Below are 27984 nucleotides of genomic sequence, written 5' to 3'. Positions count from 1 at the left end.
ATACTGCTTAGAATACACTTCTCGGGGCTGGCACGGTGGCGCAAGAGGTAAGGTGTCTGCCTTGCCAGCGCTAGCCTAGGATGAACCGTGGTTCGATCCCCCCGGCGTCCCATATGGTCCCCCAAGCCAGGAGCAACTTCTGATCGCATAGCCAGAAGTAAGCCCTGAGCGTCACCAGGTGTGGCCCAAAAACCAAAAAAAAAAAAAAAAAAAAAAAAAATACACTTCTTGGGCCAGAGAGATAGCACAGTGACGTTTGCCTTGCAAGCAGCAGACCCAGGACCTAAGGTGTTTGTTTCGAATCCCGGTGTCCCATATGGTCCCCCGTGCCTGCCAGGAGCAATTTCTGAGCAGACAGCCAGGAGTAACCCCTGAGCACCGCCAGGTGTGGTCCAAAAACCAAAATAAATAAATAAGTAAGTAAGTAAGTAAATTTTACTTGTGAAACAGTGTTTATCAAAATGAAGGTAGAAGGTAGGGGTTGGTACAAAAGCAAATTTGGAAACACTGTGGAGAGAAGCTGAGTTACTGCTGGCACCACTCTATGGCTAAAGTTCAACTCTAAATAACTACAAATCACGGTGCTTTAATAAAAATTTTAAAATCTGAGATTTTTATCAGAGAGATAGTGCAGTGGTAGGGTATTCTCAGCATCCCATATGGTCATCCCCAAGCCTACCATGAGTGATTTCTGAGCACAGAACTAGGAGTAACCCGAGTGCTGCCAGGTTTGGCTCCAAAACCAAAACAATAAAAAAAATTAAAAATATGCTTACAAAAATAGATAATTAAGTGTATTAAAATCACAGATGAACTTCTACTAAGTATGTTTACACGTTAATGCTATTGTATTTACAACTATATATATATATATATATATATATTTTTTTTTTTTTTTTTGCTTTTTGGGCCATACCCAGTGACACTCAGGGGTTACTCCTGGCTAGGGGGGCCATATGGGATGCTGGGGGATCAAATCGCAGTTCATTCTGGGTCAGCTACATGCAATGCAAATGCCATACTCTGGGCCATCGCTCCGGCTCCGGGAAGCGGCACATTCTATCAACTATTGTAGCTGAAGAATAAAAGCACACACATTGGGACCGAAGAGATAGCATGAAGGTAAGGCGTTTGCCTTGCATGCAGAAGGACAGTGGTTATAATCCCGGCATCCCATATGGTTCCCTAAGCCTGCCAGCAGCGATTTCTGAGCGTAGAGCCAGGAGTTGATCGCTGAGTGCTGCCGGGTGTGACCCAAAAACCAAAATAAAAAATAAAAAAAAAAAAGCACACACATTAAGCATTACACATAATTACAGTCGAATTTACCTATTAGTTTCATATTAAGTTATTTTGGTGGTGGTGGTGGTGGTGGTGGTGGTGGTGGTGGTGGTGGTGGTGGTGCTGCTGCTAAGGATCAAATTTAGGGCTTCCCACGTGTAATACACAAGCTCTATCACTGAGTCATATACCTGGACCCTTAACGTTTTTATGAATCACGAAAACCAAATTACTCAGCAAGTACAAGTAATAACAAATTTATCTTCTGATGCATCATGAATCCAAAACTTCCATTGCTTGATGAAGGTTGAAGCAGGGGACGGAAGCAAGTACAGCAAGCAGAGCACTTGCCTTGCCTACAAATGACTCAGGTTCAATTCTAGACATCCCATATAGTTCCCGAGGACTGCCAGGAATAATACCTGAGCATCTTTATGTGTGACTCGGGTCAGAGAGACAGTAGAGAAGTTAAGACGCTTGTCTGGCACACAGTTCCAGCACAACCAGGTGCCACCCTCTAGTATAAAGTTGAAGGTAGCCCCAGAGCCCAGGTGTGGCCTAAAATCCCAAGTTACAGTAATCAGACAGAATCAATATCAAGTAGAAGCAAGGTCACTTAAAGAAGTTTATGATCTCTCTGATGATTCCTTGTAACCTCAATTACTAAAAATCGTTAAGATAACAATGTGCATTAAGGGCCCTGAGAGATAGCACAGCGGCGTTTGCCTTGCAAGCAGCAGATCCAAGACCAAAGGTGGTTGGTTCGAATCCCAGTGTCCCATATGGTCCCCTGTGCCTGCCAGGAGCAATTTCTGAGCAGACAGCCAGGAGTAACCCCTGAGTACCGCCGGGTGTGGCCCAAAAACCAAAAACAAAAACAAAAAACCAACAATGTGCATTCAACTATCAACAAATTAACATTTTAAATAGGTATATTTCCAGTCATCTATGAAGGTAATTCACTAAATCCAATCTCTCTATAACTTCTTTCCAGAGGATATTTTTTAGTAATCAGGATGGTAGCTCAATGGAAGAATGCAGCCCGGGACTGGCGTGGTGGTGCTAGAGGTAAGGTGCCTGCCTTGCCTGCGCTAGCCTTGGACGGACCGCAGTTCAATCCCCCGGTGTCCCATATGGTCCCCCAAGCCAGGAGCGACTTCTGAGCGCATAGCCAGGAGTAACCCCTGAGCGTTACCGGGTGTGGCCCAAAAACCAAAAAAAAAAAAAAAAAAAAAAATCAGACTTACAGCCTAGATAATTAGACATATGTTAAAAAGTCATTCTAAAATGAGAAAAGCACCAGCGTTCAGTATTCTCTTTCTGACTTACATCTACATTTCAAAGAATGCCAAGACCTATCTTGTACAATGAGCAATGAAAACTATCTTGAACTCAATCTCTATTGAGTGGATCAAAGATCTACCCTGTTATGCTCTCTAATCTGTTTCCAAAATCAGAACTATGTTGTCTTCTTATTCTCTGTGAAAATACAAGCAGATGTAAGGAGGATAAAATAATAAATGTCTGTAAACCAGAGAAGTAACAGGTTAGCATGCATTTTGCAAGTGGGCGACCAAAATTCAATCCCCATTACCATCTGGTGTTTCTCAAGTACACAACTAGGAGCATTAAGCTAGGAATAGTTGCAGATTGTCACTGGCTGTGGCCCCACGAAAAAAAAAATTATATTAAGATACTTTATAACTTGGGGCCGGAGAGATAGCATGGAGGTAAGCCTTTCATGCAGGAGGTCATCAGTTCGAATCCCGGCGCCCCATATGGTCCTCTGTGCCTGCCAGGAGCAATTTCTGAGCGTGGAGCCAGAAATAACCCCTGAGCACTGCTGGGTGTGACCCAAAAACCACAAAAAAAAAAAAGATACTTTATAACTTAGTAATTTCCTGTGAAATTTTAATAAACCCAATAAAATGCCTTATAAGTACTCTTGGAGAATTTTTGCTTTCATAAACAATGGTTTTTCCTTAGAAAACTGCCATTTGCATAGTAAAATATTAAATCACAGGGTTGGACAGTACAGTGGGGAAGGAGGACACTTGTTAAACACAGATTTTCCCAACTATCGCCAGAAGTAACACTGAGCAAAGAGCCAGGAGAAGTCCTAAACACATTGCGTGCACCCTCACCCAAAGAACCAAGACACATAGAAAAATACTGTGACATGCAACAGTGTCACCTGGCTTATAACTGCAGTTCAGTGCTTATTAGGGGTTACTCCTGCCCTGTGCTCAAAGGGTTAGCCTGGCAGTGCTTTGGGAACCAGATTCAGTGCAAGGATTTGAACCAGCTGTGGCAAGCCAAAAGTCTTATCCTTTGCACTCTCTCATCTCCTTATAAACTTGTTGTGTTACTCTTAGTCACAAAATCGGTATATTAATCCAATAAGAAAATGAAAACACTTTAAAAAAAAAACAGGAAAATTAAGAAAATTAAGGCACTTTACAATGGGAAATAAGATGTAAAAAATATATTTAAAGCGGTACGGCGTTTGCCTTGCACACAGCAGACCCAGGACAGACTTGGGTTCTATCCCTGGCATCCCATATGGTCCCCCAAGCCACAAGCGATTTCTGAGCAAATAGACAGGAGTAACCTAAGCGTCACCAGGTGTGACCCACTCCCCCCCCCAAAAAAAAAACTAACAACATTTAGCTGAGATAATAACCTCTCATGGAACACATGCTAGTAATATTTAAAGTCACTGACTTTAAGACTTTTCCATCTGTCTTAAGAGACAGAAAACAGTTAACAGATTCTATCCACATTAAATATGATATGAGCCATGAAAAGAAACCGTTTCTACACTTTCCCTAACATCAAATTCAAAAATTCAGACAAAAGAATTTTTCCCTTCACAATGATCAGAAAATATTTCTATATTAAATCTAAAAGATAACGTTATTTTATTCTCGAGATTTACTTTTTTATAAAAATGTTTAAATGCTTGAAAATACTAAATTTTTCTTTCATGTCTCACTCAAGCTTAATACTAAACTTTCCTTAACTCATGATTTCTATACCTCCCTATTGTGGACTGCCTCAGTAAATAAATTCTTCCATTCCAAATCCATTTTTTATTTTGTTTGCTTGTTTGTTTTGGAGGTCACACCCGGCGGCAATCAAGAGTTACTCCTGGCTCTGCTCAGAAATCGCTCCTGGCAGGCTTAGGGGACCATATAAAATGCTGGTTATTGAACCTGTGTCTATCCTGGGTTGGCCACGGGCAAAGCAGACGCCAACCACTGTGCTATCACTGTGGCCCCATCCAAATCCATAATTAATAAAACAGGTGGGCACAACACCTAAAGAATTCATACAAGTAATTAAAACCCACAAATGCTTTTATAAGAATGCTAATAAACTGGGCCCGGAGAGATAGCACAGCGGCGTTTGCCTTGCAAGCAGCAGATCCAAGACCAAAGGTGGCTGGTTCGAATCCCGGTGTCCCACATGATCCCCCGTGCCTGCCAGGAGCTATTTCTGAGCAGACAGCCAGGAGTCACCCCTGAGCATTGCCGGGTGTGGCCCAAAAATAAAAATAAATTAAAAAAAAAAAAAAAGAATGCTAATAAGCTAACCAAATAATCTAGAATTGAATTTGAAATCTTAAATATTTGGCTGGGGAACTGGAGGAAAGAGCTAGAGCATGTACTAATTACTAGCACACAGAGCTCTGAGTCAACACTTGAACTGCAGAGTATCCCACCACCACCATCAGGGACCTCAAAAATAACAAAAACTAAGTGCAGAACTTTAAGTTTATTTCTAATTTAAATTTTACCTATAAAGTTGGATATCTATGGGGCCGGAGAGATAGCATGAAGGTAATGCATTTGCCTTGCATGCAGGTCAGTGGTTCGAATCCTGGCATCCCATATGGTCCCCCGAGCCTGCCAGGAGCGATTTCTGAGCATAGAGCCAGTAATAACCTCTAAGCACTGCTGGGTGTGACCCAAAAACCAAAAAAAAAAAAAAAGTTTGATATCTAAAAGACTTGTAATTTGAATCATTTGAATAGTTTCAAAATAAGCCATCTACATTGATTTTTAAAAATATTAAACGGGGGGGGCCGGGCGGTGGCGCTGGAGGTAAGGTGCCTGCCTTGCCTGCGCTAGCCTAGGACGGACCGCGGTTCGATCCCCCGGCGTCCCATATGGTCCCCCAAGAAGCCAGGAGCAACCTCTGAGCGCATAGCCAGGAGTAACCCCTGAGCGTCACAGGGTGTGGCCCAAAAAAAAAAAAAAAAATTTAAACGGGGTGCCGGAGAGATAGCACAGCAGTAGGGCTTTCTGCTTTGCACGCACCCAATCCAGGACAAATGATGGTTCAAATCCCGGCATCCCATGTGGTCCCCTGTGCCTTCCAGGAGTGATTTCTAAGCACAGAGCCAGGAGTAATCCCTGAACGTTGCTGGTGTGACCCAAAAACCAAAAATAAAAGTATTATATGGAGGTCCGGAGTGATAGCACAGTGGTAGGGTGTTTTGCCTTGCACACTGCTGACCCAAAATAGACTCCAGTTTGATCCCGGGCATCCCATATCGTCCCGAGCCTACCAGGCATAATTTCCAAGTGCAGAGCCAGCAGTATCCCCTGAGCGCCATCAGATATAACTCCAAAACCAAATACATATTTTTTTTAAAAAGTATTAAGTGCAGGGCCAGAGCAGTAGGGCATTTGCCTTGCACGCAGCTGACCCAGGATGGACCCGGTTCGATCCCGGGCATCCCATATGGTCCCCCAAGCCAGGAGCGATTTCTGAGTGCATAGCCAGGAGTAACCCAAACCCCCCCCCCCAAGAAAGAGATTCTTAATCAGACCTATAAAAATCCTGACAACTTTGAAATAAAAAGAAACAGAAAAAAGGTGCATGGTTAAGTTGTAGAACAGATGCCTTGCAGGAATGAAGTCATGGTTTTGAAAACACACACATACATACACACACAATAACAAACCAAAAGCAACTAAGAAAACGAGAATATTTGACTAGCTTTTCTTGTTACAACAAACTTTTTGGTGACCCAATATTTTTTTTTTTTGTGTAGCGTACCTGATGGTGCTCTGGGGCAACTACCAACAGTGCTTAAGTGATCAAATAAAACCTGCTGCACACAGTTTATACTCAAACCTTTAGATTATCTCTCCCACACTGATAATTTCTTATTTTAATGTTAGTGAGGTGGGATTGTACAAAGGGAAGAGGGCTGGAGATAGAGGCACCCATACCTGCATATGCTTAGGCTTATTCCTGCTATATTTAGGAATCATTTCTGGTGGAACTGGGGGAACAAAACTAGGGTTGGCTTGAAGACACCTACCCACTGTCTAGCCCTTAAACCCTTTTGTTAAAATACCTACAGAAGTTGGAGATAGTAAAGGGGTTGAAGTACAATTCCGTAACAATATTGGAAACTAGTGTCTAAAAGAACAAAGGGGGGGGAGAGAATATGTCTGCCACAGAGGCAGGCAGGGTGAGGGGAGCGAATAGGGACAGGAGAGAAACTGGAGACACTTAGGGCAAAAGCAAAAGTATAGTAGGCAGGGTATAAAGACATGACCAACCCTAGTTTGATCCCCATCACCTCATATGATTCCCTAAATCTGCCAGAAGTAAACCCTACCCCATAGAGTGTGACATGTCACCCCCTACCTCACCCAAAACATAAAATAGTTCAACAGGCTAAACTATCGTCTAGAGACAGGAGACAGAGGTATAATCCTTGACACTGTCAAAAATGACACCTCAACTGATCCAGCCTTTTTGGAAAATACTATGGACGTTCCTCAAAAAAAGAATAATTGAAAAAAAGAAGAATTGAGAGGCTTGAGAGATAGCACAGGTAGCGCATTTGTCTTGTACACAGCTGATCCAGGATGGAAGGTGGTTTGAATCCCGGCATCCGCTGTGCCTGCCAGGAGCGACTTTTGAGCACAGAGACAGGAGGAACCTCTGAGCACCACCAGATATGGCCCCAAAACCAAAGGAAAACCAAAAAAATAAAAAAGAAAAAAAGAAAAGAAAAGAAATTGAGCTTCCATACAACCCAACAATTCCACATTGGACTAAATTTTAAACATCCAAAAGCACACACGCTCCTATGTTCATTGCAACATTAGTCACAAAAGCAAAAATCTAGAAACTCAAATGCTCAAGATGAGGTGACTGAATGTAAGTGTATATACAGTGGAAAACTATGCAGCCATTAGAAAAGATGAAGTCGGGGCCGGGCGGTGGCGCAAGAGGTAAGGTGCCTGCCTTGCCTGCGCTAGCCTTGGACGGACTGCAGTTCGATCCCCCGGTGTCCCATATGGTCCCCCAAGCCAGGAGCGACTTCTGAGCGCATAGCCAGGAGTAACCCCTGAGCGTTACCGGGTGTGGCCCAAAAACCAAAAAAAAAAAAAAAAAAAAAAGAAAAGATGAAGTCATGCATTTGCTAATATAAAGACAGATTGGATGGGGCTGGAGAGATAGCATGGAGGTAAAGCGTTTGCCTTTCATGCAAGAGGTCATCGGTTCGAATCCCAGCGTCCCATATGGTCCCCTGTGCCTGCCAGGAGCAATTTCTGAGCATGGAGCCAGGAGTAACCCCTGAGCACTGCCGGGTGTGACCCAAAAACCACACACAAAAAAAAAAAGACAAATTGGAAAGTATGTTGAAAAGAGAGAAAAGAGAAAGGGGCGGGGGAGAGAAAGAAAAAGAGAGAGAGAATGATGGCATTCATCTGTGGTGCTATAAAAAAATACCATAGTAGGAAAATAATGCCCCAAAATAATAGAAACAAATGCAAAGACAATTGGTCCGTAGTAGGAAGCTTGCTACAGTGAGGAGAGAGGAGTTAAGACAAAGAAAGGATCACTACAAAACTTATAGGGCGATCTGGAGAGCTGGGTGTTGAAAGGAGGTAAAGTGATATGCATGATATCAGCATTGCAATCCAGAGTGAAAAACAAAGTGAAGGGATGGAAAGAAACGGGGGACATTGCTGGTATATATTGGCAAAGGGATTTGTGTTAGAATATTGTATAACTGAAACTAAATCATGAGTAACTTTCTGTCTTTCAATAAACTAATTTAAAAAAAAAAAGCTCTAACAATGAGCCACTCATAGTCCTGAAGTACTGCAAAGCATGGGTCGCCAAAACAAATAATTAAACTAAATAAAACCTATCAAAAATTGGTGCCAGAGCGGTTGGCACAAGCGGTAGGGCATTTGTCTTACACCGTGCTAACCTAGGATGGATCACAGTTCAATCCCCTGGCGTCCCATATGGTGAAGGTAGGAGTGATTTCTGAGCGCATAGCCAAGAGTAATCCCTGAGCATCACCAGGTGTGGCCCAAACAGCAAATAAAAAAACAAAAACAAACAAAAATAAACCAAAAAAAAATCAAAAATTGGGTCTACAGGGGCCAAAGAGATCGCACAGCAGGTAGGGCGTTTGCCTTGCATGTGGCCAACCCAGGAGGGACCCAGTTCCCATATGGTCTCCCAGCCTGCCAGGGGCGATTTCTGAGTGCAGAGCCAGGAGGACCCCGAGTTCTGCTGGGTGTGGCTCAGAAACCAATCAATCAATAAATAAATAAACAAAAGTTAAAAAAAAATTGGGTCTACTGGGAAGATCTACAATATAAGAGCAATCAATTCACTGATGTATAAAAACCTGAAACTAAGTCAAAATAAAATGAAGACAATAAAGATACTAATATGTAAGGACTCTTCCTTGAAAACATTATAATGATGTGATGCTGCTCAAAAAATCTACCTATATATTCATGTCTGTAAACTATTAATTAAAACAGTGACTATTTTAGCTGCCAGGGAGATACTACAGGGTTGCTTAAGGCACTTGACTTCCACACATTACTCAAATTAGATACTGAGCACCCTTAATAGCCCCCAAATAATGCCAGAAACGACCATGAACACATAGCTAGGGTGAGGTCAAACCCCCACCTCCCACACACAAAGGACTATTAGCAGCAGCATACAGATGTGCCATCTTAAACCAAAGCTTTTTTTTTTTTTTTTTTGGTTTTTGGGCCACACCCGGTGAGGCTCAGGGGTTACTCCTGGCTGTATGCTCATAAATCACTCCTGGCTTGGGGGATCTTATGGGACACCAGGGGATCAAACCGAGATCCGCCCTAGGTTAGCAGTGTGCAAGGGAAATGCCCTACCGCTTGTGCCACCACTCCAGCCCAAACCAGAGCTATTTTCAACAAGCAATATTCAAAAATTAAGAGCAAAGTAAAACAAATCCCAGTATAAATCTAAAACCGGTGTTCCCTCTTCCCTCTCATATCTTATTAGGTCAAGTTTTCTCCAATAAAAACTACCTTTCTTTACTTTAAAAACAAATATAAAATAATCCCCCATGAAACTGTGAATGCACAGAACTTTTACAGCCCTACATTTAATGTCTTCAATTATGCTTAACAAAATATCTCATAATATTTCATGATTATTTACAAAGGACAACCTACCATGATGCAGTTTTATCTTTTCAGAACAATAGTTCCTTTCCCATAGGTAAAATACTAATGATACTGTGATGATGAATTGAGAAGCCAATGGTGTGGTTTTAATACTTAAATGTTCCATGTTAGTGGAAAGGGTAATGTGTTTGTGAAGATGATTGTGTGGAGTGCTAGGGATCAAAAACATCTCAAAGAAGTACTCTAATGTTAGACTACATATATCCTCAGCCCTTACTCCAGGGTCTAGTTTTTGTTTGTTTCTAGACGCCATCCTGGGTTCCAGGGATCGAACTGGATTGGCTGCATGCAAAGCAAATACCATACCATCGTCACAGCTCACCAGTTTAACTAAGTAAAATTAAGTAATTACTTTCTAAGTAAAAGTGTTACAATAAAAAGCTTGTGGGGCGGCACCAGAGCAATGGTGCAGAGCAGAGGTAAGGCATTTATTTATCTTACACGTGGCTGACCCAGGACAGACCACGGTTCAATCTCCAGGCATCCCATATAGTCCCCCAAGCCAGGAGCGATTTCTGAGCACAGAGCCAGGAGTAACCGAGTGCTGCTGGTTGTGCCCCCGCCCAAAAAAAAAAAACAAAAAAACACATGTGATACAGCACAGGGGGTGTTTGCCTTGCATACAACTAACCCAGGTTTGATCCCTGGCATACCACATGGTTGCCCAATCCTGCCAAGAGCAATTTTTGTGCGCAGAGCCTGGAGTAACCCAAGCGCCGCTGTTTGTCCCCCCATAAAAGCATAGATTGAAGTAGGGCTGTGTGCATTCACCTGCCTATCAATGCTCAGGCATTATTCATGGCTCTGCACTCAGGAATTATTCTTGGCAGTGCACTGAGGACCATAAGGGATGTCAGGGTTAAGATTAAACTCAGGATGGCTACATGCAAGGCAAATAAATGCTCTACCCACTGCACTATCTAGACCATGTCAAGATTTTTTAAAACACTCACTTTGTAGACATATCTTCATACAATTCAAGGATACAATAATCAAAATATATTCAAGGGTTTATATTATTTATTAAAAAAATTTCATCTAGTGGGACTGGAGCCATAGCACAGCACAGAAGGCCTTTTTGCCTTGCATGCTGCCAACCCGGATTCAACTCCTGGCATCCCGTTATGTCCCCCAAGCCTGCCAAAGTAACCCCCTAACAATGTTGGAAGTGGCCCCAAAACAAACCTCTCAGTTAAATGCAATCAGATGTGACTTAAATACTAATGTTCTTTGCTTTAAATTGTGCACACTTTTGTTAGTTTACTTTCCATGGATTCCTTTCTATATAAAAATTAAAGGTGTCACAATTCCCTAATAACTTTATGAAATTATCTCCTTACTATCATTCATTTACATAATCTACTAGAGCTTATGATTTGTTTTTTGAACTGCAGTGTGGTTCAAATAATTTTGTCTTCAAATACATACAATGAAAACTTATAACCTATATGAATAGTTTTGAATTTGGGCTATGCTCAGACAATATTCCTGGTGGGACTCTGAGGATCATCTGTAGTGGTAGTGATCAAACTCAGATTGGCCATAAGCAAAGTACCTTATCTACTATAACAAAAATTTTGAAAGAATGGTAAAATTAAGAGTACCTTTAAAAAAAAATCAACAATTCGGGGTTGGAGCAATAGCACAGCAGGTAAGACAATTGCATTGCACACAGCCAACCTGGGTTTGATCTCTAGCATCCTCTGTGGTCCCTAGACCCCCACCAGGAATGATTCCTGATTGGTAGGTTGGAGTAATCCCCAAGCATGCCAGGACTAGCCCAAAATCAAATGAACAAATAGCAAAAACAAACAAAAAAATCCACCCTACAATTCTGACCTCACAGCATAGGGAAGACATTAATACCCTACCATTAATTTAAAAACAAAAGAGTTAAACACTGTTTTAGAATATGATCTCTGGAGCCTAACAATCATTGTTCAAATCCTAGCCCCACCACTTATAAATTACATGACAACCTTGGTGGACAGTCTTTCATACCTTGACTACTAATTTGCAAGGTGTGCTATGAAGAGTGTTAAGAAGATTAACTTAAGTACTTAAAACATCCCTGATAATAAGTAAAAAAAAAAAAAAAAGCGAGTCTTAATTTTGTCAGTTACTGCTGAAATAAGAACATCGTGCTGAACTCGTAAATTAAAGTTCAGGACCCTGAACACAATGGGACTAGGGGTGGAGAGATGCTGAAGCAATGCTCAGGCCTGGTGATGTGATGCTGCTTGGGTCTGGCCAGATTAATAACTACCAGAGTATCTATCTCCACGCACTACTCAAGTACGAGCTCATGTGATACTCACAATCAAGAGCCAGTCCTTTCAGCCTTCTCCCAGGACTCAAAAGGGGACTGTTTTATCTCTAGTTCTCAAAAGTCTGCAGATACTTCTGAGTCTTCCAACAAGAGCAAAGGGGCTCATTACCTTTTAGTGGGGGAAGTGGGGGAGGGGGAGGAGGAGATGGTGGGAAGGAGAGGGAGAGAGAGAGAAGTGCCACCAAGCAAAGGTCAGGAGGCCCAGGGTATCCTTTTGATAACTCTCAATCAAACAGCTATTTCATATGAGGGCCCTAGAATACGGTACTAGTAGCAGCCCTGTGCTGCCAGGGATCAAATCATGGTTGATCATATGCAGGGCAAGCACTTTAATTCATACAATATTTCTCTAACCCCAAAGCTAAAACCTTTATTAAACCTTTTAAGTCTAAAGTAAGAATACATACAATGAGACTAGAAAGACTGTACAGTGGGGTCGGGAACTCGCCTTGCACCAGATGACTCAGGAACAATCCCTGGTATCCCTTGTGGTTCAGTGAGCCCCACCAGGAGTGAACCCAGAGAACAATGTCACAAGTAATCCCTGAGTTCTGCCAGGAGATGCCCAAAACCAACATCAAAATACCACACTCCCAAATCCCCCCCAAACCCTATTTTTCAGAATGAAGCAAAAAAGTATGAATAAGGTCTAATATAAACAGTTTGGAAGTTCACTTTACTTATGGCAAGTTTGATATGTCTATGTTAAACACTGCAAGGGCCCTTGTAAAACACAAGTCACACTACTTTTAAATCTACAGAAACAGCAAATAAGGACTGATTTGGCACCCACTTCGCATTACTTAAATCCCCCTGGTCTCAAATTTGAAAAGTTTACTACTTATTAGCTCATGTATTAGCTCCCACCCCCCAGTGTCAGGGATTTATCATTTTTTTGTGTGTTTTTAATTAGATTTAGGGCCATACCTGGCAGTGCTTAGGGCTCTGCACTTAAATTGCACCTGGCAGTTTTCAGGGTGCCATACGGGAAGCCGAAGATTTAACTTGGGTTGGCCAGGTGCAAGACAAACATCCTACCTGCTATACTGTTGCTCTGGCCTCGCATTTTCTACAATGCTTAACATCACTTATATAAACAATTTTATTTTCAAAAACAATGTATCAGGGCCAGAGTGATGACAGCACAGATGTAGGGTGTCTGTCTTGCACATGGCCGATCTCTGTTTGATCCCTGGCGTCCCACATGGTCCTTCGAGCCAGGAGTAACCCTTGAGAGCATCATTGGGTGTGGCCCAAAAACCCAAACACACACCCCCCCCCCAAATATCACTGTGATGGGATTTGGAAAAAAGTCATTTTCTTCTTTGAATTGTTTAACCCAAAATAATTTTATACTAAACTTTAGTTATTACAGTCCTACTCCATTACAGAATTGTTTTGATATACTAATGATGCCTTAGCAGAGAAATAAAATAGAACAATGGGATGAGCACATGTTTTGCCAAGTTGGATGGCCTATATTCATCTTTGGGGCCAGATGGTTCCTCCCCACCCCCAAACAAAGTGAGGGGTGATATCCAAGCACTGTCTAGTGTGGTTCAGAAACAAAAGAAATACATCTAAAAAATGAAATTATGTCATTCTTAGATTTTCAATGCCTAAAAGAAAGTTGTTTCCTTATTTTTCACTTCTACTGCAATAAAGAATGATGCAACATGGCTGTAGCATTGGGCTGGGAATTAAGTGGTAAGATTCTGGTAAGGGCTCTAAACTTGTTTAGCTTAAACATTATCAACAAAACCTTTTGGCTTACTATCCTCATTCTTTTTTTTTTTTTTTTTGGTTTTTGGGCCACACCCGTTTGACGCTCAGGGGTTACTCCTGGCTATGTGCTCAGAAATCGCCCCTGGCTTGGGGGGACCATATGGGACGCCGGGGGATCGAACCGCGGTCCATTCCTTGGTAGCGCTTACAAGGCAGACACCTTATCTCCAGCGCCACCTTCCCGGCCCCACTATCCTCATTCTTAAAAAATAACTTACAACTAGATTTCAAAGATTCTCGTTATACAATATAATTATCCTTGAGCATATTCATAAATGATATAATATCTTAGCTAATAAAACACTGTAGATAACAAAATGTGTTATGTCAGGAATGCTTAAAGCAAATGTGATTTTGAAAAAAATGCCTAGTTAAAATACAAACACCATGAGGCTTTATTTTATCTAGAAAACATGGATAATGCAAGCTACACATAAAAAGCTCTGTGAAGTCTTAAGAATTTTAAAGTTGGGCCCGGAGAGATAGCACAGCAGTGTTTGCCTTGCAAGCAGCCAATCCAGAACCTAAAGTGGTTAGTTCGAATCCCAGTGTCCCATATGGTCCCCCTGTGCCTGCCAGGAGCTATTTCTGAGCAGACAGCCAGGAGTAACCCCTGAGCACCGCCGGGTGTGACCCAAAAACAAAACAAAACAAAACAAACAACAACAACAACAAAAAAAAGAATTTTAAAGTTAACCAAGACAACTACAAACTCTTAAAACAAAAAAGAAAGTCTCTGGGGCCGGAGAGATAGCATGGAGGTAAGGCGTTTGCCTTTCATGCAGGAGGTCATCGGTTCAAATCCCGGCACCCCATATGGTCCCCTGTGCCTGCCAGGAGCAATTTCTGAGCCTGGAGCCAGAAATGGCCACTGAGCGCTGCCGGGTGTGACCCAAAAACCACAAAAAAAAAAAAAAAAAAAAAAAAAAGAAAGTCTCTAAGCAGTCATGTGCCAGGGACCAAAATCAGGGACTCACTCACACATGGAAGGCAAGTGCTCAATTGCTGAACTACATCCTTAAGCTTTTACAAGCAATTTCTTGATACCCAATGTCTATGGCATTCACCCTCCCATACTGCATTGATGTATGAAAGGACATTATTTTGATAGTGTATGTACTTATCTAAATGTATGGGATACAGTACAAATTCAAATTAATTAGGCACCTGTCAAAACTCTCCTCTAAGTTAGTAATAAACTAATGGAATTTATTTAGTCAGGAATGTAAATGGTTCCTTTTCAAAGCATATATAGAACATGAAAGCATTCCCTACAAAAACAGCATTGACATATTATTAATATTTCAAGAGCTTTACTTTATGAAGCCTAACCCTAAGTTAACTTCAGTGAAAATATGAATTTCTTCCATTGTATTAAATAACTCAGACTATAGTTAATTACAAAATAAATGAAAGTAAACAGGGAATTCAAAATTTAGAAATATGTGGCTGTGTAGCATAAGTGTATTACACTGAAAGAAAAAAAACTACCTGCTGTCAAAACTAGCCTAAGTATTAATATCTCAGTTAATTCACACTGCAAAAGGAATGCCTGGGAAATGTAAGCCCTCTATATAGAATTAAAGTGCAAATATGTATGTTGAAGGAAGACATTCTGGGTAGAAGACAGAAAAAAAAAGAAGAGCCCTAAGAAAAGCATACAGATAAGCAAATGATTGTGGGGAGAAAATGGAGCAAAAGAACCATATTTAATTTATAGCTGAAAGGACTCATTGATATTAGTCAGAAAAAAAAAATCCACACAAAATGACTGAGAACTAGAACTCGGGTTTCTTTAGTCTTACTGAAATGGTGTATATGTAAAAAAGCTGAATGGAGATGTAGGCTGGTCTGTGGTATCATGATGATTCAACCACAAATGCCTTCCCCATTTAGATATTCCAATCAGTACTGTTAGTACACGTACCTCGAAGAATTCTTTCCTCATGGCAACGAAGAAAGTCCCAGATTCTAACAGTGCCGTCATCAGAGCATGTAGCAAATTTATTATCCGTGGGTGAGAAACTGTTACATGAAGACACACAGCAGGGGAAAGAAGTCAGCATTTAACAGATTATCTGTGCTTCTCAGACAGGGAAAAATAAAAATTGTGCTGCGTTATCAACAGGAGAGGGGAAGTATCCAACAGTGAAGAAGCCCTTAAAGAAAATGTCAGCTAGTCAAAATTCATTTCACCAAAAGAACTCAACCAAGCAGTTGCTTCTTATATTTTCAGTCATTAATATTCAGAGAACTTTTTAGGTGTATTATCAGTGCTAATGTTACCCTTGCTGCCCAGCGTATAGTATTGCTACCTCTCAACAGAAAATTTATGTGTGGAACTAGTTTAAGTATAGAGACTAAGTGAATTCTATTTTTTTGCAATATTACTATAGAGTTATTTAAAATCTCACAAGAATACTGCTCAAAAGCAAAAGCTTCTGCCTCATATACTTTATAAAATAAGCTGAGAAAAGGCAGACTATTTAACAGACTACACATTCTTCACAGCGTGTTTTTCTTTTATTTAAAAGATCTGGGACATCTTTCACATCTCCCTGGCAAGCTATACCCTGGATATTGATATTTTTCAGGAAAGCTTGAACACTAGGAGCATTCGGATTTGTGTTTCAACAATCTGGTAAAAAAGAAGAAAGTCATCTTTCCTTCCTATTGTGAAAGACTATGAAGTTTCTTCACTAATTCTATGGACTCCCTGTTAATTTTGAATACCAAGACTAATAAAGGACCAATTGAAAAGTCAGTGTATCAACAGGACACTAAGGCAAAGACTCAACAGAAGAGTTTGTCCAAAATTTTTGTCAAAATTTTCAGAGTAGAGAATGAGTGCAGTGGAACATGTTTCTATAAACTTGCCGACCTCCTCCCACACATGGGTGGCACAACCAGAAAGAATGCTGCTGAGCTTTATTCTGAGGCTGCAGCAATTCTTCACTTTTTTTTTAAACTTTCTTCTTCAGTTTTACTATACATATCTTACTGATATGTAAAAAGATACAACTTACTGAAAATTATTTAAAACTCCACTTATACATTTGCATTACTGATGTTTTCAACAGTGATTCTGAAGAAAAGTCCTAGAGTCTTCTTGACAATGGTCTGCTTACAAAGCTTGAAGAACCCACTCATTAATCCATTACTGTTTGCCACATCCAGGGTTATCTGTGTGCTTTTAAGTCCTACTATACTTTCTTTTTGAAGTCGTGGCATAACCAAGCCAACCAGGTCTTCGCTTAAGCCTTTTTTGTCCTTGTATTTTGTGTGATTTCTGAAAGTGTTTTCTGTAGGCTTTAGATTTTATTCAGTTGTATAATTAAAGACTGAATTCTTTATTTGGAATGAAATAATCTTGTCTTACACAAAGATAATAATAAAAGAATATACATTATTAACCATAAATGAAAAGAGAAAACCAGTGCAAAATGCAGCAGACAATACATCTCTAACATATTGCAAAGCCTGAAACCAGGATACTACTTCAGAGAAGAGCCAGCAAAATGGTGAATGTGTGAAAACAAAGAAAAATGTGTTTAAACGGTGCAGAAAGTTTCCCAGAATCTGACAGAACCCATGCATCTCTGCACCCAGAATACACGGAGAGAATAATTTAGCCATGACAATAGGGACTACAGAAAATGGTATATTGTGTATAAACCTGGCCTCTCTAATCGCCTCCTTATGTGCCTGGAACATCTTGACGTTGTTCATGTTCGACTGCCAGTATTTCACATATCCTCCGTGATCTGCTGTTAACATCCACATGTCATTGTGTGACCAAGTCATAGCCCTCACAGGGCTATCATGAGCCTATAGAAACAAAATATTTGTAAATTGTAACACATCTTCATATGAAAGAATATCAATCCTTATAGGCATATATAAACACTCAGTGATGATATTAAGTTAAATATGCCATTATATAGTTAAATATGCTATTAAATATATCTTATCTCATTCTCTTTCCAAGCCCACAAAATGTAGCTGCAATCTGAGAATTAATGTTACCTGTAATATTGTTTCAAAGTTGAAAGTGAGTCCATTCCACAAGGTGAACTCTCCACTAGAAGCACCAGTAACCAGTCGTCTTCCTTCTGGAGTCCACTGAAGAATAAAGAAAAGAAAGAAAAAAAAAAAAAAAATATATATATATACACACACACATATATGATGTCACAAATCTTCACGCCTAACCTGAATTTGTAAAATACATAAAATTAGCATAATTGGAACTAAGTGCTTTCATTCAAGTATAAGTCAGATTTATAAACAAGTACCCTGAAAGAAAATTGCAGTAACACTAGAATGTTCTAGGTCTTTAGCTCATTACCTAAATTAAAAATTAATTGCTGGGCCGGAGAGTTAGCATGGAGGTAAGGCATTTGCCTTCCATGCAAAAGGTCAGTGGTTTAAATTCCGGCATCCCATATGGTCTCCCAATCCTGCCAGGGGCGATTTCTGAGCGTAGAGACAGGAGTAGCCCCTGAGCACTGCCAGGTCTGACCCAAAAAACAAAAAATAAATAAATAAATAAATAAATTGCCTTATGAATTAAGTTACAAGCAACTAAATGTTAAAGAAAATTTCAAAATAAAATATGCAAGGATTGGTTAACAGTGTGGGTGGTGGTGGGTGCTGAAAAAAAAATATGCAAGGATCATTATATGTGATATATCATACCATAAATATATCCTACATGTAAATTATAGTCAACTAACAGGAAAATGTAAATTAAACCATTTTACTTTAACTAATGAATAAATTAAACAAAAGAGTGCTGAGCTTAAGGAAAATAATGGCACATGCAAATTAAGAGGGGCTGGAGTGACCGCACAGTGGGTAAGATATTTGTCTTGCACACTGCCGATCCAGGTTTGATACCTGGTATCCAATATGGTCCCTGAGCCTGCCTGGAGTGAATGAATTCTGAGCACAGAGCCTTGAGTAATTCTAACAGGTGTGTCCCAAAAAGCAAAATAAAACACAGTATCAAGGCCATTGCATTTCCTTAAAATTAACATTCTTTAAAAGAAAAAAGTTAAAGCTCCCTTCCAAAGATGAAGATTACATGGGATAAGGTGCTTGTATTCCACGAGGTTGGTCCTGGGCACTACCACACATATGGTCCCTCAAGTGCCAACAGGAGTGATCCCTGAGCACATAACTAGGAGTAAATCATAGGAATAGTGGGGTATGGCCAGAAAAGAATAGTGTAGTAGTAGTTGTAGTAGTAATAGTAATAGCACTAGCAGTAGCAGCAGCAGGACAAGGAAGAGGAGAAATGAAAGACAGATGGAGCAAGAGGAAATAAAGTTCTTGGGGGCTGGAGAGATAGCATGGAGGTAAGGCATTTGCCTTGCATGCAGAAGGATGGTGGTTCAAATCCTGGCATCATATATGGTCCCCCGAGCCTGCCAGGAGCAATTTCTGAGCATAGAGCCGGGAGTGGCCCCTGAGCGCATCTGAGTGTGAAGCAAAAAACAAAAAAAATTAAAAAAATTAAAAAAAAAAAGTCTCTTCCACTGACAAAATTAAGCAATGAGAAATCCTGTGAATTTACTCAAAAATAGAGACAAAAAATCCCACCCAGATACACCGGCCATACCTAACTCTATACATCAATATCTTAATATTTTATTCTACATACAAACTCTCAAAATACAGCATACTTATTCTCTTTCTTTTTTTGGTTTTTGGGTCACACCCAGCAGCGCTCAGGGTCACTCCTGGCAGGCTCAGGGGACCATATGGGATGCCAGGATTCAAACCACCGTCCTTCTGCATGCAAGGCAAACACCTTACCTCCATGCTATCTCTCCGGCCCCTATTCTCTTTATTTCTATGATAAATGACACTTGTTGCCTTAGAGGTAACTAAACAAAAACACCAAAAATCCCACTTTCGAAAATAAAAACTGTCAAAGTGTGGAAAAATACATGTGTTTTTATAGGGAATGTATGTTTTTAGGATAAAAGGAGTAAATTACACATACATTCACACACATACTCAACAGAGAACACAAACTGGAATTTCATATATGCCTTTGACCATTTTGAACAAAATCTTATTTTCTAGTTTATTATGTGCTGGGACCCACTTGTTTTTGCCACTATGTATGCCCTTTGGCATCTGGGCGAAAGCAGCTCCATACCCGCAGTGTTTAAGGATCATGCTCTTGGGCTCAGGGACCATATGCGTTACTGGAGATTGAACCTGTGTCTGCAGCATACAAAGCAAGTTGCCCTACCTATGTATTATGGTCACTTGGATACCTGCTTTACAATCTCCCTTTTGCCAACATGAAGAAAAACAATCCAAAAGTAGAATCTTACTAAAGATGGATACAGTAAATGATATAGTGTTTCATAATAAAATTAGTGACATGCAAATTTGTGTTTCAGATTTGTTCCAGATATAAAGACTTTAGTTTATGCTATTCTATTGTTTCTTGGTTTGGGGACACAACCCCAGCTCAGGGCTTACTTCTGGCAGAGGAACCATACTGGGAACTACATGAGATGCCAGGACCAAACATTGGTTAGTAGTGTGCAAGACAAGCACCGTATCTGGTGTGCTATTCCTCCAGCCCCTAATTTTTGATATAAATGTGTTTGCAGACTTCATTTATTTTTCTCCAAAATACTTCACAGAATACTTACCCTTACAACAAATACTGGACACTTTACTTTATTTGTTGATGTCCGAACAAATTTTGTTGTTACTGCATTCATAGGATTATTCAACATCCCTATAGGCGGGACCAACTACAAAAAAAGAAAGAAAAAAAGGAAGAGAATTAGTTCATAAAAGCTCCTGACAGGGCATAAACCATGGCTAGGAAATTATTTCAATATTTAAAGATAAATTCAGAACATTCAAAAATATTTTATAAATTCTAAGCTACGTTAAAGAAATTTGAGGTACAATAAGCTGAATGCCCACTACTACTCAGTAATAAAATACCAGATTACTCCTAATAGCTTCAAATAGTCAACAAAATGAGATATATTCACAATAATCTAAATAATTTAAAACTGACTTTTCTATTACATAGACTTTAAGACAATACAAATGTTAGACACTGCCTAGAGCACATAATCAAAAGTTCGTTTGTCGATACATTAAAAAATTTAAGTTGTGGGCCCAGAGAGATAGCACAGCGGCGTTTGCCTTGCAAGCAGCCGATCCAGGACCAAAGGCTGTTGGTTCGAATCCCGGTGTCCCATATGGTCCCCCGTGCCTGCCAGGAGCTATTTCTGAGCAGACAGCCAGGAGTAACCCCTGAGCACTGCCGGGTGTGACCCAAAAACCAAAAAAATAAAAATAAAAATAAAAATAAAATAAAATAAAAAATTTAAATTGTAAATAAAAAAATTTAAATTGTTAAAAGAGAATAACCCATGTTTAAACGCTTGTGTTAACTGGGTAACACAATCCTTAGAAATTGGTTATCTTAATTTAAGCATGTATTAGAAAATGTCCATACTTGAATCTCAGATCGCATATTAAACAGTAACATTCCATACTTACATCATTATAATAACCTGCATCAGGCTGAATTGCCCGCATATCTCTTTGATCTCTTTGCCATATTCTATTCTGTTGAAAACAAATTAAATATTAAATGGTCCATTTAAAACCAAAGCAATTAACAACAAAATTAAGTTGTTATTAAAGACAGAACTAAATTACTTTCATTCCAAACCATAAACAAGGCCCAAAGTCATAGTACAGCAACTAGAATGCTTGTCTTGCATGCAGCTGACACAGGTTTGAATTCATGACATCCCACAAAGTCCTCCTACCCCTGCCACAAGTAAATGCTGAGCACCACTAGCTGTTTGGCCCAAAAACCAAAAGTTAAATAAACATTAAAAAACAGTATTTATCTTTTTTGGTCCCTACTGTAGAGACCTAAAGTTGAGAGAGAACAACGAGGTGTCAGAGACTGAACCCAGTGTCTCACACTGGCCTGTGCTCTACCACTGGAGTCAGATCCTTAGCCTAACAGTGGATATTTTATAGCCAAGATAGTATATGGGTGTCTTTAATGCAGCCCATGATTTAATCTCCAGCACCCAGATGGTCCTGAACGATGACAAGAGCAATTCTTTTTTTTTTTTTTTTTTTTTGGTGTTTGGGTCACTGCCAGCAGTGCTCAGGGTTACTCCTGGCTCCATGCTCAGAAATCGCTCTTGGCAGGCTGGGGGGGACCAGATGGGACGCCGGGATTTGAACCAATGACCTTCTGCATGAAAGGCAAACGCCTTACCTCCATGCTATCTCTCAGGCCCGACAAGAGCAATTCTTAAACACAATCAGGAGTAAGTCTTTTTTTTTTTTTTTTTTTTTTTTTTGGTTTTTGGGCCACACCCGGTGACGCTCAGGGGTTACTCCTGGCTACACACTCAGAAGTCCCTCCTGGCTTGGGGGACCATATGGGACGCCAGGGGATCAAACCACGGTCCTTCCAAGGCTAGCGCAGGCAAGGCAGCCACCTTACCTCTAGCACCACCACCCGGCCCCAGGAGTAAGTCTTAAGGATACCCAAGGATGGCCCTAAGCACCCATCCCCCAAAACTGTAGGGGTTTCATTAGGGTTAAATACGCAGCTTAACATAGTCCCTGACCATCACTGGAGGCCCCTAGCATCACATTGCAGTAGCAAATCCTCTGACCCTTGCATTTAACTCCCAGACCAGAAAGCGATGAAATCACCAGAAGGGAACCCCACATATCCTGAATACCACCCAGGAACCATTTCCCCATTCCCTGTACCCATCCCAAAATTATGTTTTTAATAATTATTCAGTAGTAATTTTTGTTTTCCCTTTGTAGTGCTAAAGATCAAACCCAGGGGTAAGTACTGGATAAGGTGCTTGCCTTATATATGGTCAACCTGGATTCGATCCCCATATGTCCCCCGAGGTCCCCAAAGGTGATCCCTTAGTTCAGAGATAGCACTGTCTGGTGTGAACACACGCAGATTGAGGGGCCAGAACGATAGTGCAATGGTTAAGGCGATTGCCTTGCAAGTGGCTGATCCAGGACGGACCACGGTTCGATCCACCAGTGTCCCATATGGTCCCCTAAGCCAGGAGCAATTTCTCAGTGCATAGTAACCCCTGAACGTTACTGGGTATGGCCCAAAAACCAACCATGCAGATTGAGGGCTGGATCGATAGCACAGTGAGTAGGGTACTTGCCTTGCACAAGACCAACTGAGTTTGATCCCTAGCATCCCAAATGGCTATTGTACACTGCCAGAATTAATTCCCGAACACAGAGCCAGGAATAACCTCCAAGCAATGCTAGGTGCACGACCAAAGAAAACGTTTGAACCCAGGTCCTTGGACATGTAAAGCATGTACTCTTCTATTAAACAACCCAGCTCTCAAACCTTATTGAAAAAGAATGATAAAATAACCTAGGTGGAGTATCTGAAGGACATGAAATGGACTTACCTCCAAATATTTAATTACAGATGGATTATAGTCTATGGTTTTCCGATTTACAGCTTTTCTCATTCGTTTTCCATCAAAAGTAAGCTGCTGCATTGCTTGCTGCTGGGCAAAATCAGGTCGCTTGTAAAATAGCTGTCGAGGTGCCTGGTGCTGGAACCTTGGCATATGGAAAAAACGAGGAGGAGAGCCAATTTCTGTGGCCATGGCGGTACTTTCGTTCTAGGACACTAAGATAGGGAAAAGATATTTTCACTACAAAGAATGGCACTGCAACACTATCTTAAAACATTTCTGAATAAACACTTTGCTCTATTCCCTTTGGTGAAGGGGCAGTTTGGGGACTGATAGTCATACCCAGTGGAGCTCAGGGCTTACTCTTGGCTGTGTGCTTAGAGGTATAACTGACAAGCTGGAAGAACCCATAAGTGGTGTAACGGGAATTAAATCCAGGTGAACTCTCTCCCCAGCCCAACTTTCCCTTTCTCTTAATGCACTATTTTCAACTTTTCTTTTGTTTTGGGGGTCGTACCTAGCAATGCTTAGGAGTTACTCCTGCCTTTAGCCTTAGGAATCATTACAGGCAATGCTCAGGAGTAAATATAAATTGCTGGAGTTCAATTAAAAAAAAAAATCACTGTATTTTGGGGCCGGAGAGATAGCACAGCGGAGTTTGCCTTGCAAGCAGCCGATCCAGGACCAAAGGTGGTTGGTTCGAATCCTGGTGTCTCATATGGTCCCCCGTGCCTGCCAGGAGCTGTTTCTGAGCAGACAGCCAGGAGTAACCCCTAATCGCCGCCGGGTGTGGCCCCCCCCCCAAAAAAAAACAAAAAAAAACAAACAAAATCACTGGACTTTATCAAAGACCCCAGTTTATAGAATTGCTCTCTTAAAAAAAGCTTGGATTCTTTTTTGAGGATAGGAGGGTCCACACCCAGTAGTGCTCCCTGATCACTCTGGTTGTGCTCATTATAATCCCACTACAAAGCAGGGGCTTCAACAATGAGCTACCTCTCCAGACTATCATTACAACTTTTAAAATATGACCCCAAACCCCAACAGGAGTGATCTCTGAGTACAGAGCCAAGTGCAGGACCAAGCTCTGAACACTGCGAAGTGTGGCCTCAAAACAACAAAAAGGAACTGGAATCATGATTTTTTTAGAACTTATATTACTGGGGATGGCTCACAACCACCCTGGCTTTCCACTTAATTACTCCTGGTAGCGCTTGGGGTATCATGAGATGCTGAGGACTGAGCCCAGATTGGATCTATGCAAGAAAGTGTTCTCTCTGCTATGCGTGCCATCTCTCCAGCCTAAAGTACTACCTTCCCCCCCCCCACACACTTTTTTTTTTTGAATTGCACTTGGCAAGGCTCTGGGTTTTTTTTGCCAAGAATCATTCCTGATGGTATTTGGGGGACCATATAGTAAGCAACTGCCTTACTTGCTGTCCTCTATCCAGCCCCTAAAATACTGTTTATTTTAATTCAAATATCTTATTTTACCTTTTCCAACCATCATCTTATTTAAAAAAAATAGTATTTTGAAACAGACTTAAAATAAAATCATCCTGGACGGGGCCGGGCGGTGGCGCTAAAGGTAAGGTGCCTGCCTTGCCTGTGCTAGCCTTGGACGGACCGTGGTTCGATCCCCCAGTGTCCCATATGGTCCCCCAAGCCAGGAGCAACTTCTGAGCACATAGCCAGGAGTAACCCCTGAGCGTTACAGGGTGTGGCCCAAAAACCAAAAAAAAAAAAAAAAAAATCATCCTGGATACAGACATTATTATGCTGAATGAAATGAGGGAGGATAGACAATAGAATGACCACACGAAATTGTAGAATATTAAAGGGGGGGGGCATGATAGTGCAGTAGGTAGAGAGCTTGCCTTGTACACAGATGACCTGTGTTTTAGAGAGAAGTCTGTCATAGAGGCAGTTAGGAGTGGGAGTTCTGGATATTTGTGGCAGAAAATGTGCAGTGGTGAGGGAATCGGTGTTGGAACATTGTAGGACTGAAACTTAATCATGAACAACTTTGTAACCGTATCTCACAATAATTCAATTTTTTAAAAAAAATATCACCCTTACACTTCAATTCCTTTAGAAGAGCTTTATTCTTTTGGCAGTTCAGTTTCATCTTAGTGAATTTATATAGGAGCTTACTCACAAATATAACCTTCTTTTCAGGGAGTGATCAGCCCTGGCAATGTCCAAAGAAACATAAGTATGCAGTAATCAAAATATGAACCCCTGCTGCTGCCACAGTCATGCAAGTCAAATGCCTTCAGCTCTGTACTACCATTCTGAGCCTCCCATATACATTTTTCTATCTACTAAAGTTATCTTTTTTTTTTTTTTTTTTTTGGTTTTTGGGTCACACCCGGCAGCGCTCGGGTTACTCCTGGCTATCTGCTCAGAATTAGCTCCTGGCAGGCACGGGGAACCATATAGGATGCCGGGATTCAAACCAACCACCTTAGGTCCTGGGTCAGCTGCTTGCAAGGCAAACATCGCTGTGCTACCTCTCCGGTCCCAAGTTATCATTTTTAAAGTGATGAATCAACTTACAAAACAATCAAATTATAGAAAAGGACTCAACACAGAATATGTACTTATTGCTAGTCAGAACAAAAACTCTGTGAAAAATTATTTTGGGAATTGTGGTTTACTGTTAACAATAAGTTACAATTGCAACACACTCCAACACCATACCTGCTGTCCAAACAAGACAAAAGCTGTTGTACAGATTTAATGCAATCAAAAGCATTGCAGATTTAAAGAAATCTCTGTAAGGAGACTCATGACATTTTTCAAGGAAATAGGACACTCCTGAAATTTATATGGAATAATAAGCCTCCACAAGTACGTAGCTAAATTCCTGGGGTGAAAGAAGGGAGGCGTCACTTTCCAACTTCACACTGTACTATAAAGCAGTAGTCATCAAAACAACATGGTACTGGAATAGAGATCCTGGGATCAATGGAATAAATTTGAATATCCTGAGACAAACAAACCCTGAGGTATATGATCCATAAGTCTTTGATAAATGGACAAGAAATACAAAGTGGAGCAAGGAAAGCCTCTTCAACAAGTGGTATTGGGAAAACTGATCACCTACAAGCAAAAGAGTGAATTCAGACCTCTCTTAAACACCATGCACAAAAGTCAAATCAAAGATTAAGCATCTTGATATTAGACATGAAACCAAAAAGTACATAGAAGAAAACATAGGCAGAACTCTCCATGACATTAAAGATAAAGGCATCATTAAGGATGAAACACCACTGAGCAAATGAAAGCAGATATAAACAAATGGAAATACATTAAACTAAAAAGATTTCGCATATTAAAGAAAATGATCAGGATACATAAATTTCCCAGATAATGGGAGAAATTATTCAGCCGATACCCACCTAATAAGGGATTAATACCTAAAATACATAAGGCACTGGTAGAGCTTGAGAAGAAAAATCTAACCCCATCCAAAAATGAAAAAATCTGAACAGAAACTTCCACAAAGGAGGAATACAGATGGCCAAAGGCACATGAAAAAATGTTCCACATCATTAATTTCAAGGAGATAGAAATCAAAGCAACCAGGAATCTCACACTACAGAAATGTACACACATCAGAAAGAACAAGAACAATCAGTGCTGGTGTAGATGCAGAGAATGGGACTTTACACTGCCAGTGGGGAACTGACCCAGCCTTTTTGGAAAACAATGACATTCCTCAAAAACTTGAAATTGAGCTCCCATATGGCCCAGTAATACAGCTCCTAGGAATATATCCTAGGGGCCCAAAAACACAATGCAGAAAAGAGCTCTGCACTCCAGAATTCATCGCAGTACTGTTTATAATAGCTAGAACTGGGGACATTGATGGGCAGGAAATGTGCACTGATGAGGGTACAATACAGTGTACTAACTGAAACTTAATCATGACAACTTTGTATCTAGATCTCATGGTGATTCACTTAAATAATTTGCTTTAAAACTTTTAATTAAGCTAAAAAATATTTTATTTTAGGCACCATGATTTACAGTATTGTTAACAGTAGGGTTACCACGCATAAAACAATCCAGTGCCACACTCTCAAGTACAGGACAAAACTACTAAGTACCTTACTCTTTGGAATAGCTAGTCACATACTCAAGAAAAGTCTGTAGCTTCTTTAAATAAGTAAAAAACACCTGGGTCGCAGAGATAGTACAGCGTATCAGGTACTTGGATGGTATGTGGCTAACCCAATTCCCAGCACCCCATATTGTCTCCAGGGCACTGCTGAATCAGCAGTAAATTCTGAGTTATTTCCAGGTGTGGCCCCAAAACCATAATAACCAAAAATATATATATGTATATGTGTGTGTATATATACATATATATGTATATATATGTATATGTGTGTATATATACATATATATGTATATGTATGTGTGTGTATATATATATATATATATATATATATATATTCACACACAAACTTTGGAGTACGGAAGGCTTCAAAGGGCTGACATGAGCGCTTTCCATGTAGTAGCCCTAGTTTTGATCCCCAGTCCTGCAGTTCCCTAAGCACAATCAGATAAGGAG

At 40.5% G+C, this 27984-nt stretch overlaps 1 protein-coding gene across 3 annotated transcripts in view; it reads right to left on the bottom strand.

Annotated features, from left to right (window-relative positions):
* WDR33 (WD repeat domain 33) overlaps nucleotides 1-27984 on the bottom strand; it is a 120547-nt gene that overhangs the window by 65789 nt on the left and 26774 nt on the right. For all 3 annotated transcript variants that reach the window (XR_007492892.1, XM_049769290.1, XM_049769291.1), the window contains 6 exons: nucleotides 23391-23617; nucleotides 21457-21525; nucleotides 20586-20690; nucleotides 17935-18030; nucleotides 17585-17736; nucleotides 15836-15933 (listed from right to left, as the gene is read on the bottom strand). Coding sequence is in view for 2 of the 3 variants with exons in the window: in XM_049769290.1 (XP_049625247.1) it covers nucleotides 15836-15933; nucleotides 17585-17736; nucleotides 17935-18030; nucleotides 20586-20690; nucleotides 21457-21525; nucleotides 23391-23594 (724 nt within the window). In the remaining variant the exon portion in view is untranslated. The remainder of the gene's footprint in view (nucleotides 1-15835; nucleotides 15934-17584; nucleotides 17737-17934; nucleotides 18031-20585; nucleotides 20691-21456; nucleotides 21526-23390; nucleotides 23618-27984) is intronic.

Source organism: Suncus etruscus, chromosome 2 (genome assembly GCF_024139225.1).
Source record: "Suncus etruscus isolate mSunEtr1 chromosome 2, mSunEtr1.pri.cur, whole genome shotgun sequence".
NCBI classification, from domain to species: Eukaryota; Metazoa; Chordata; class Mammalia; order Eulipotyphla; family Soricidae; genus Suncus; species Suncus etruscus.
Note: the sequence above shows the minus strand (reverse complement) of the source record. Positions and strands in the feature narration are given on the sequence as shown.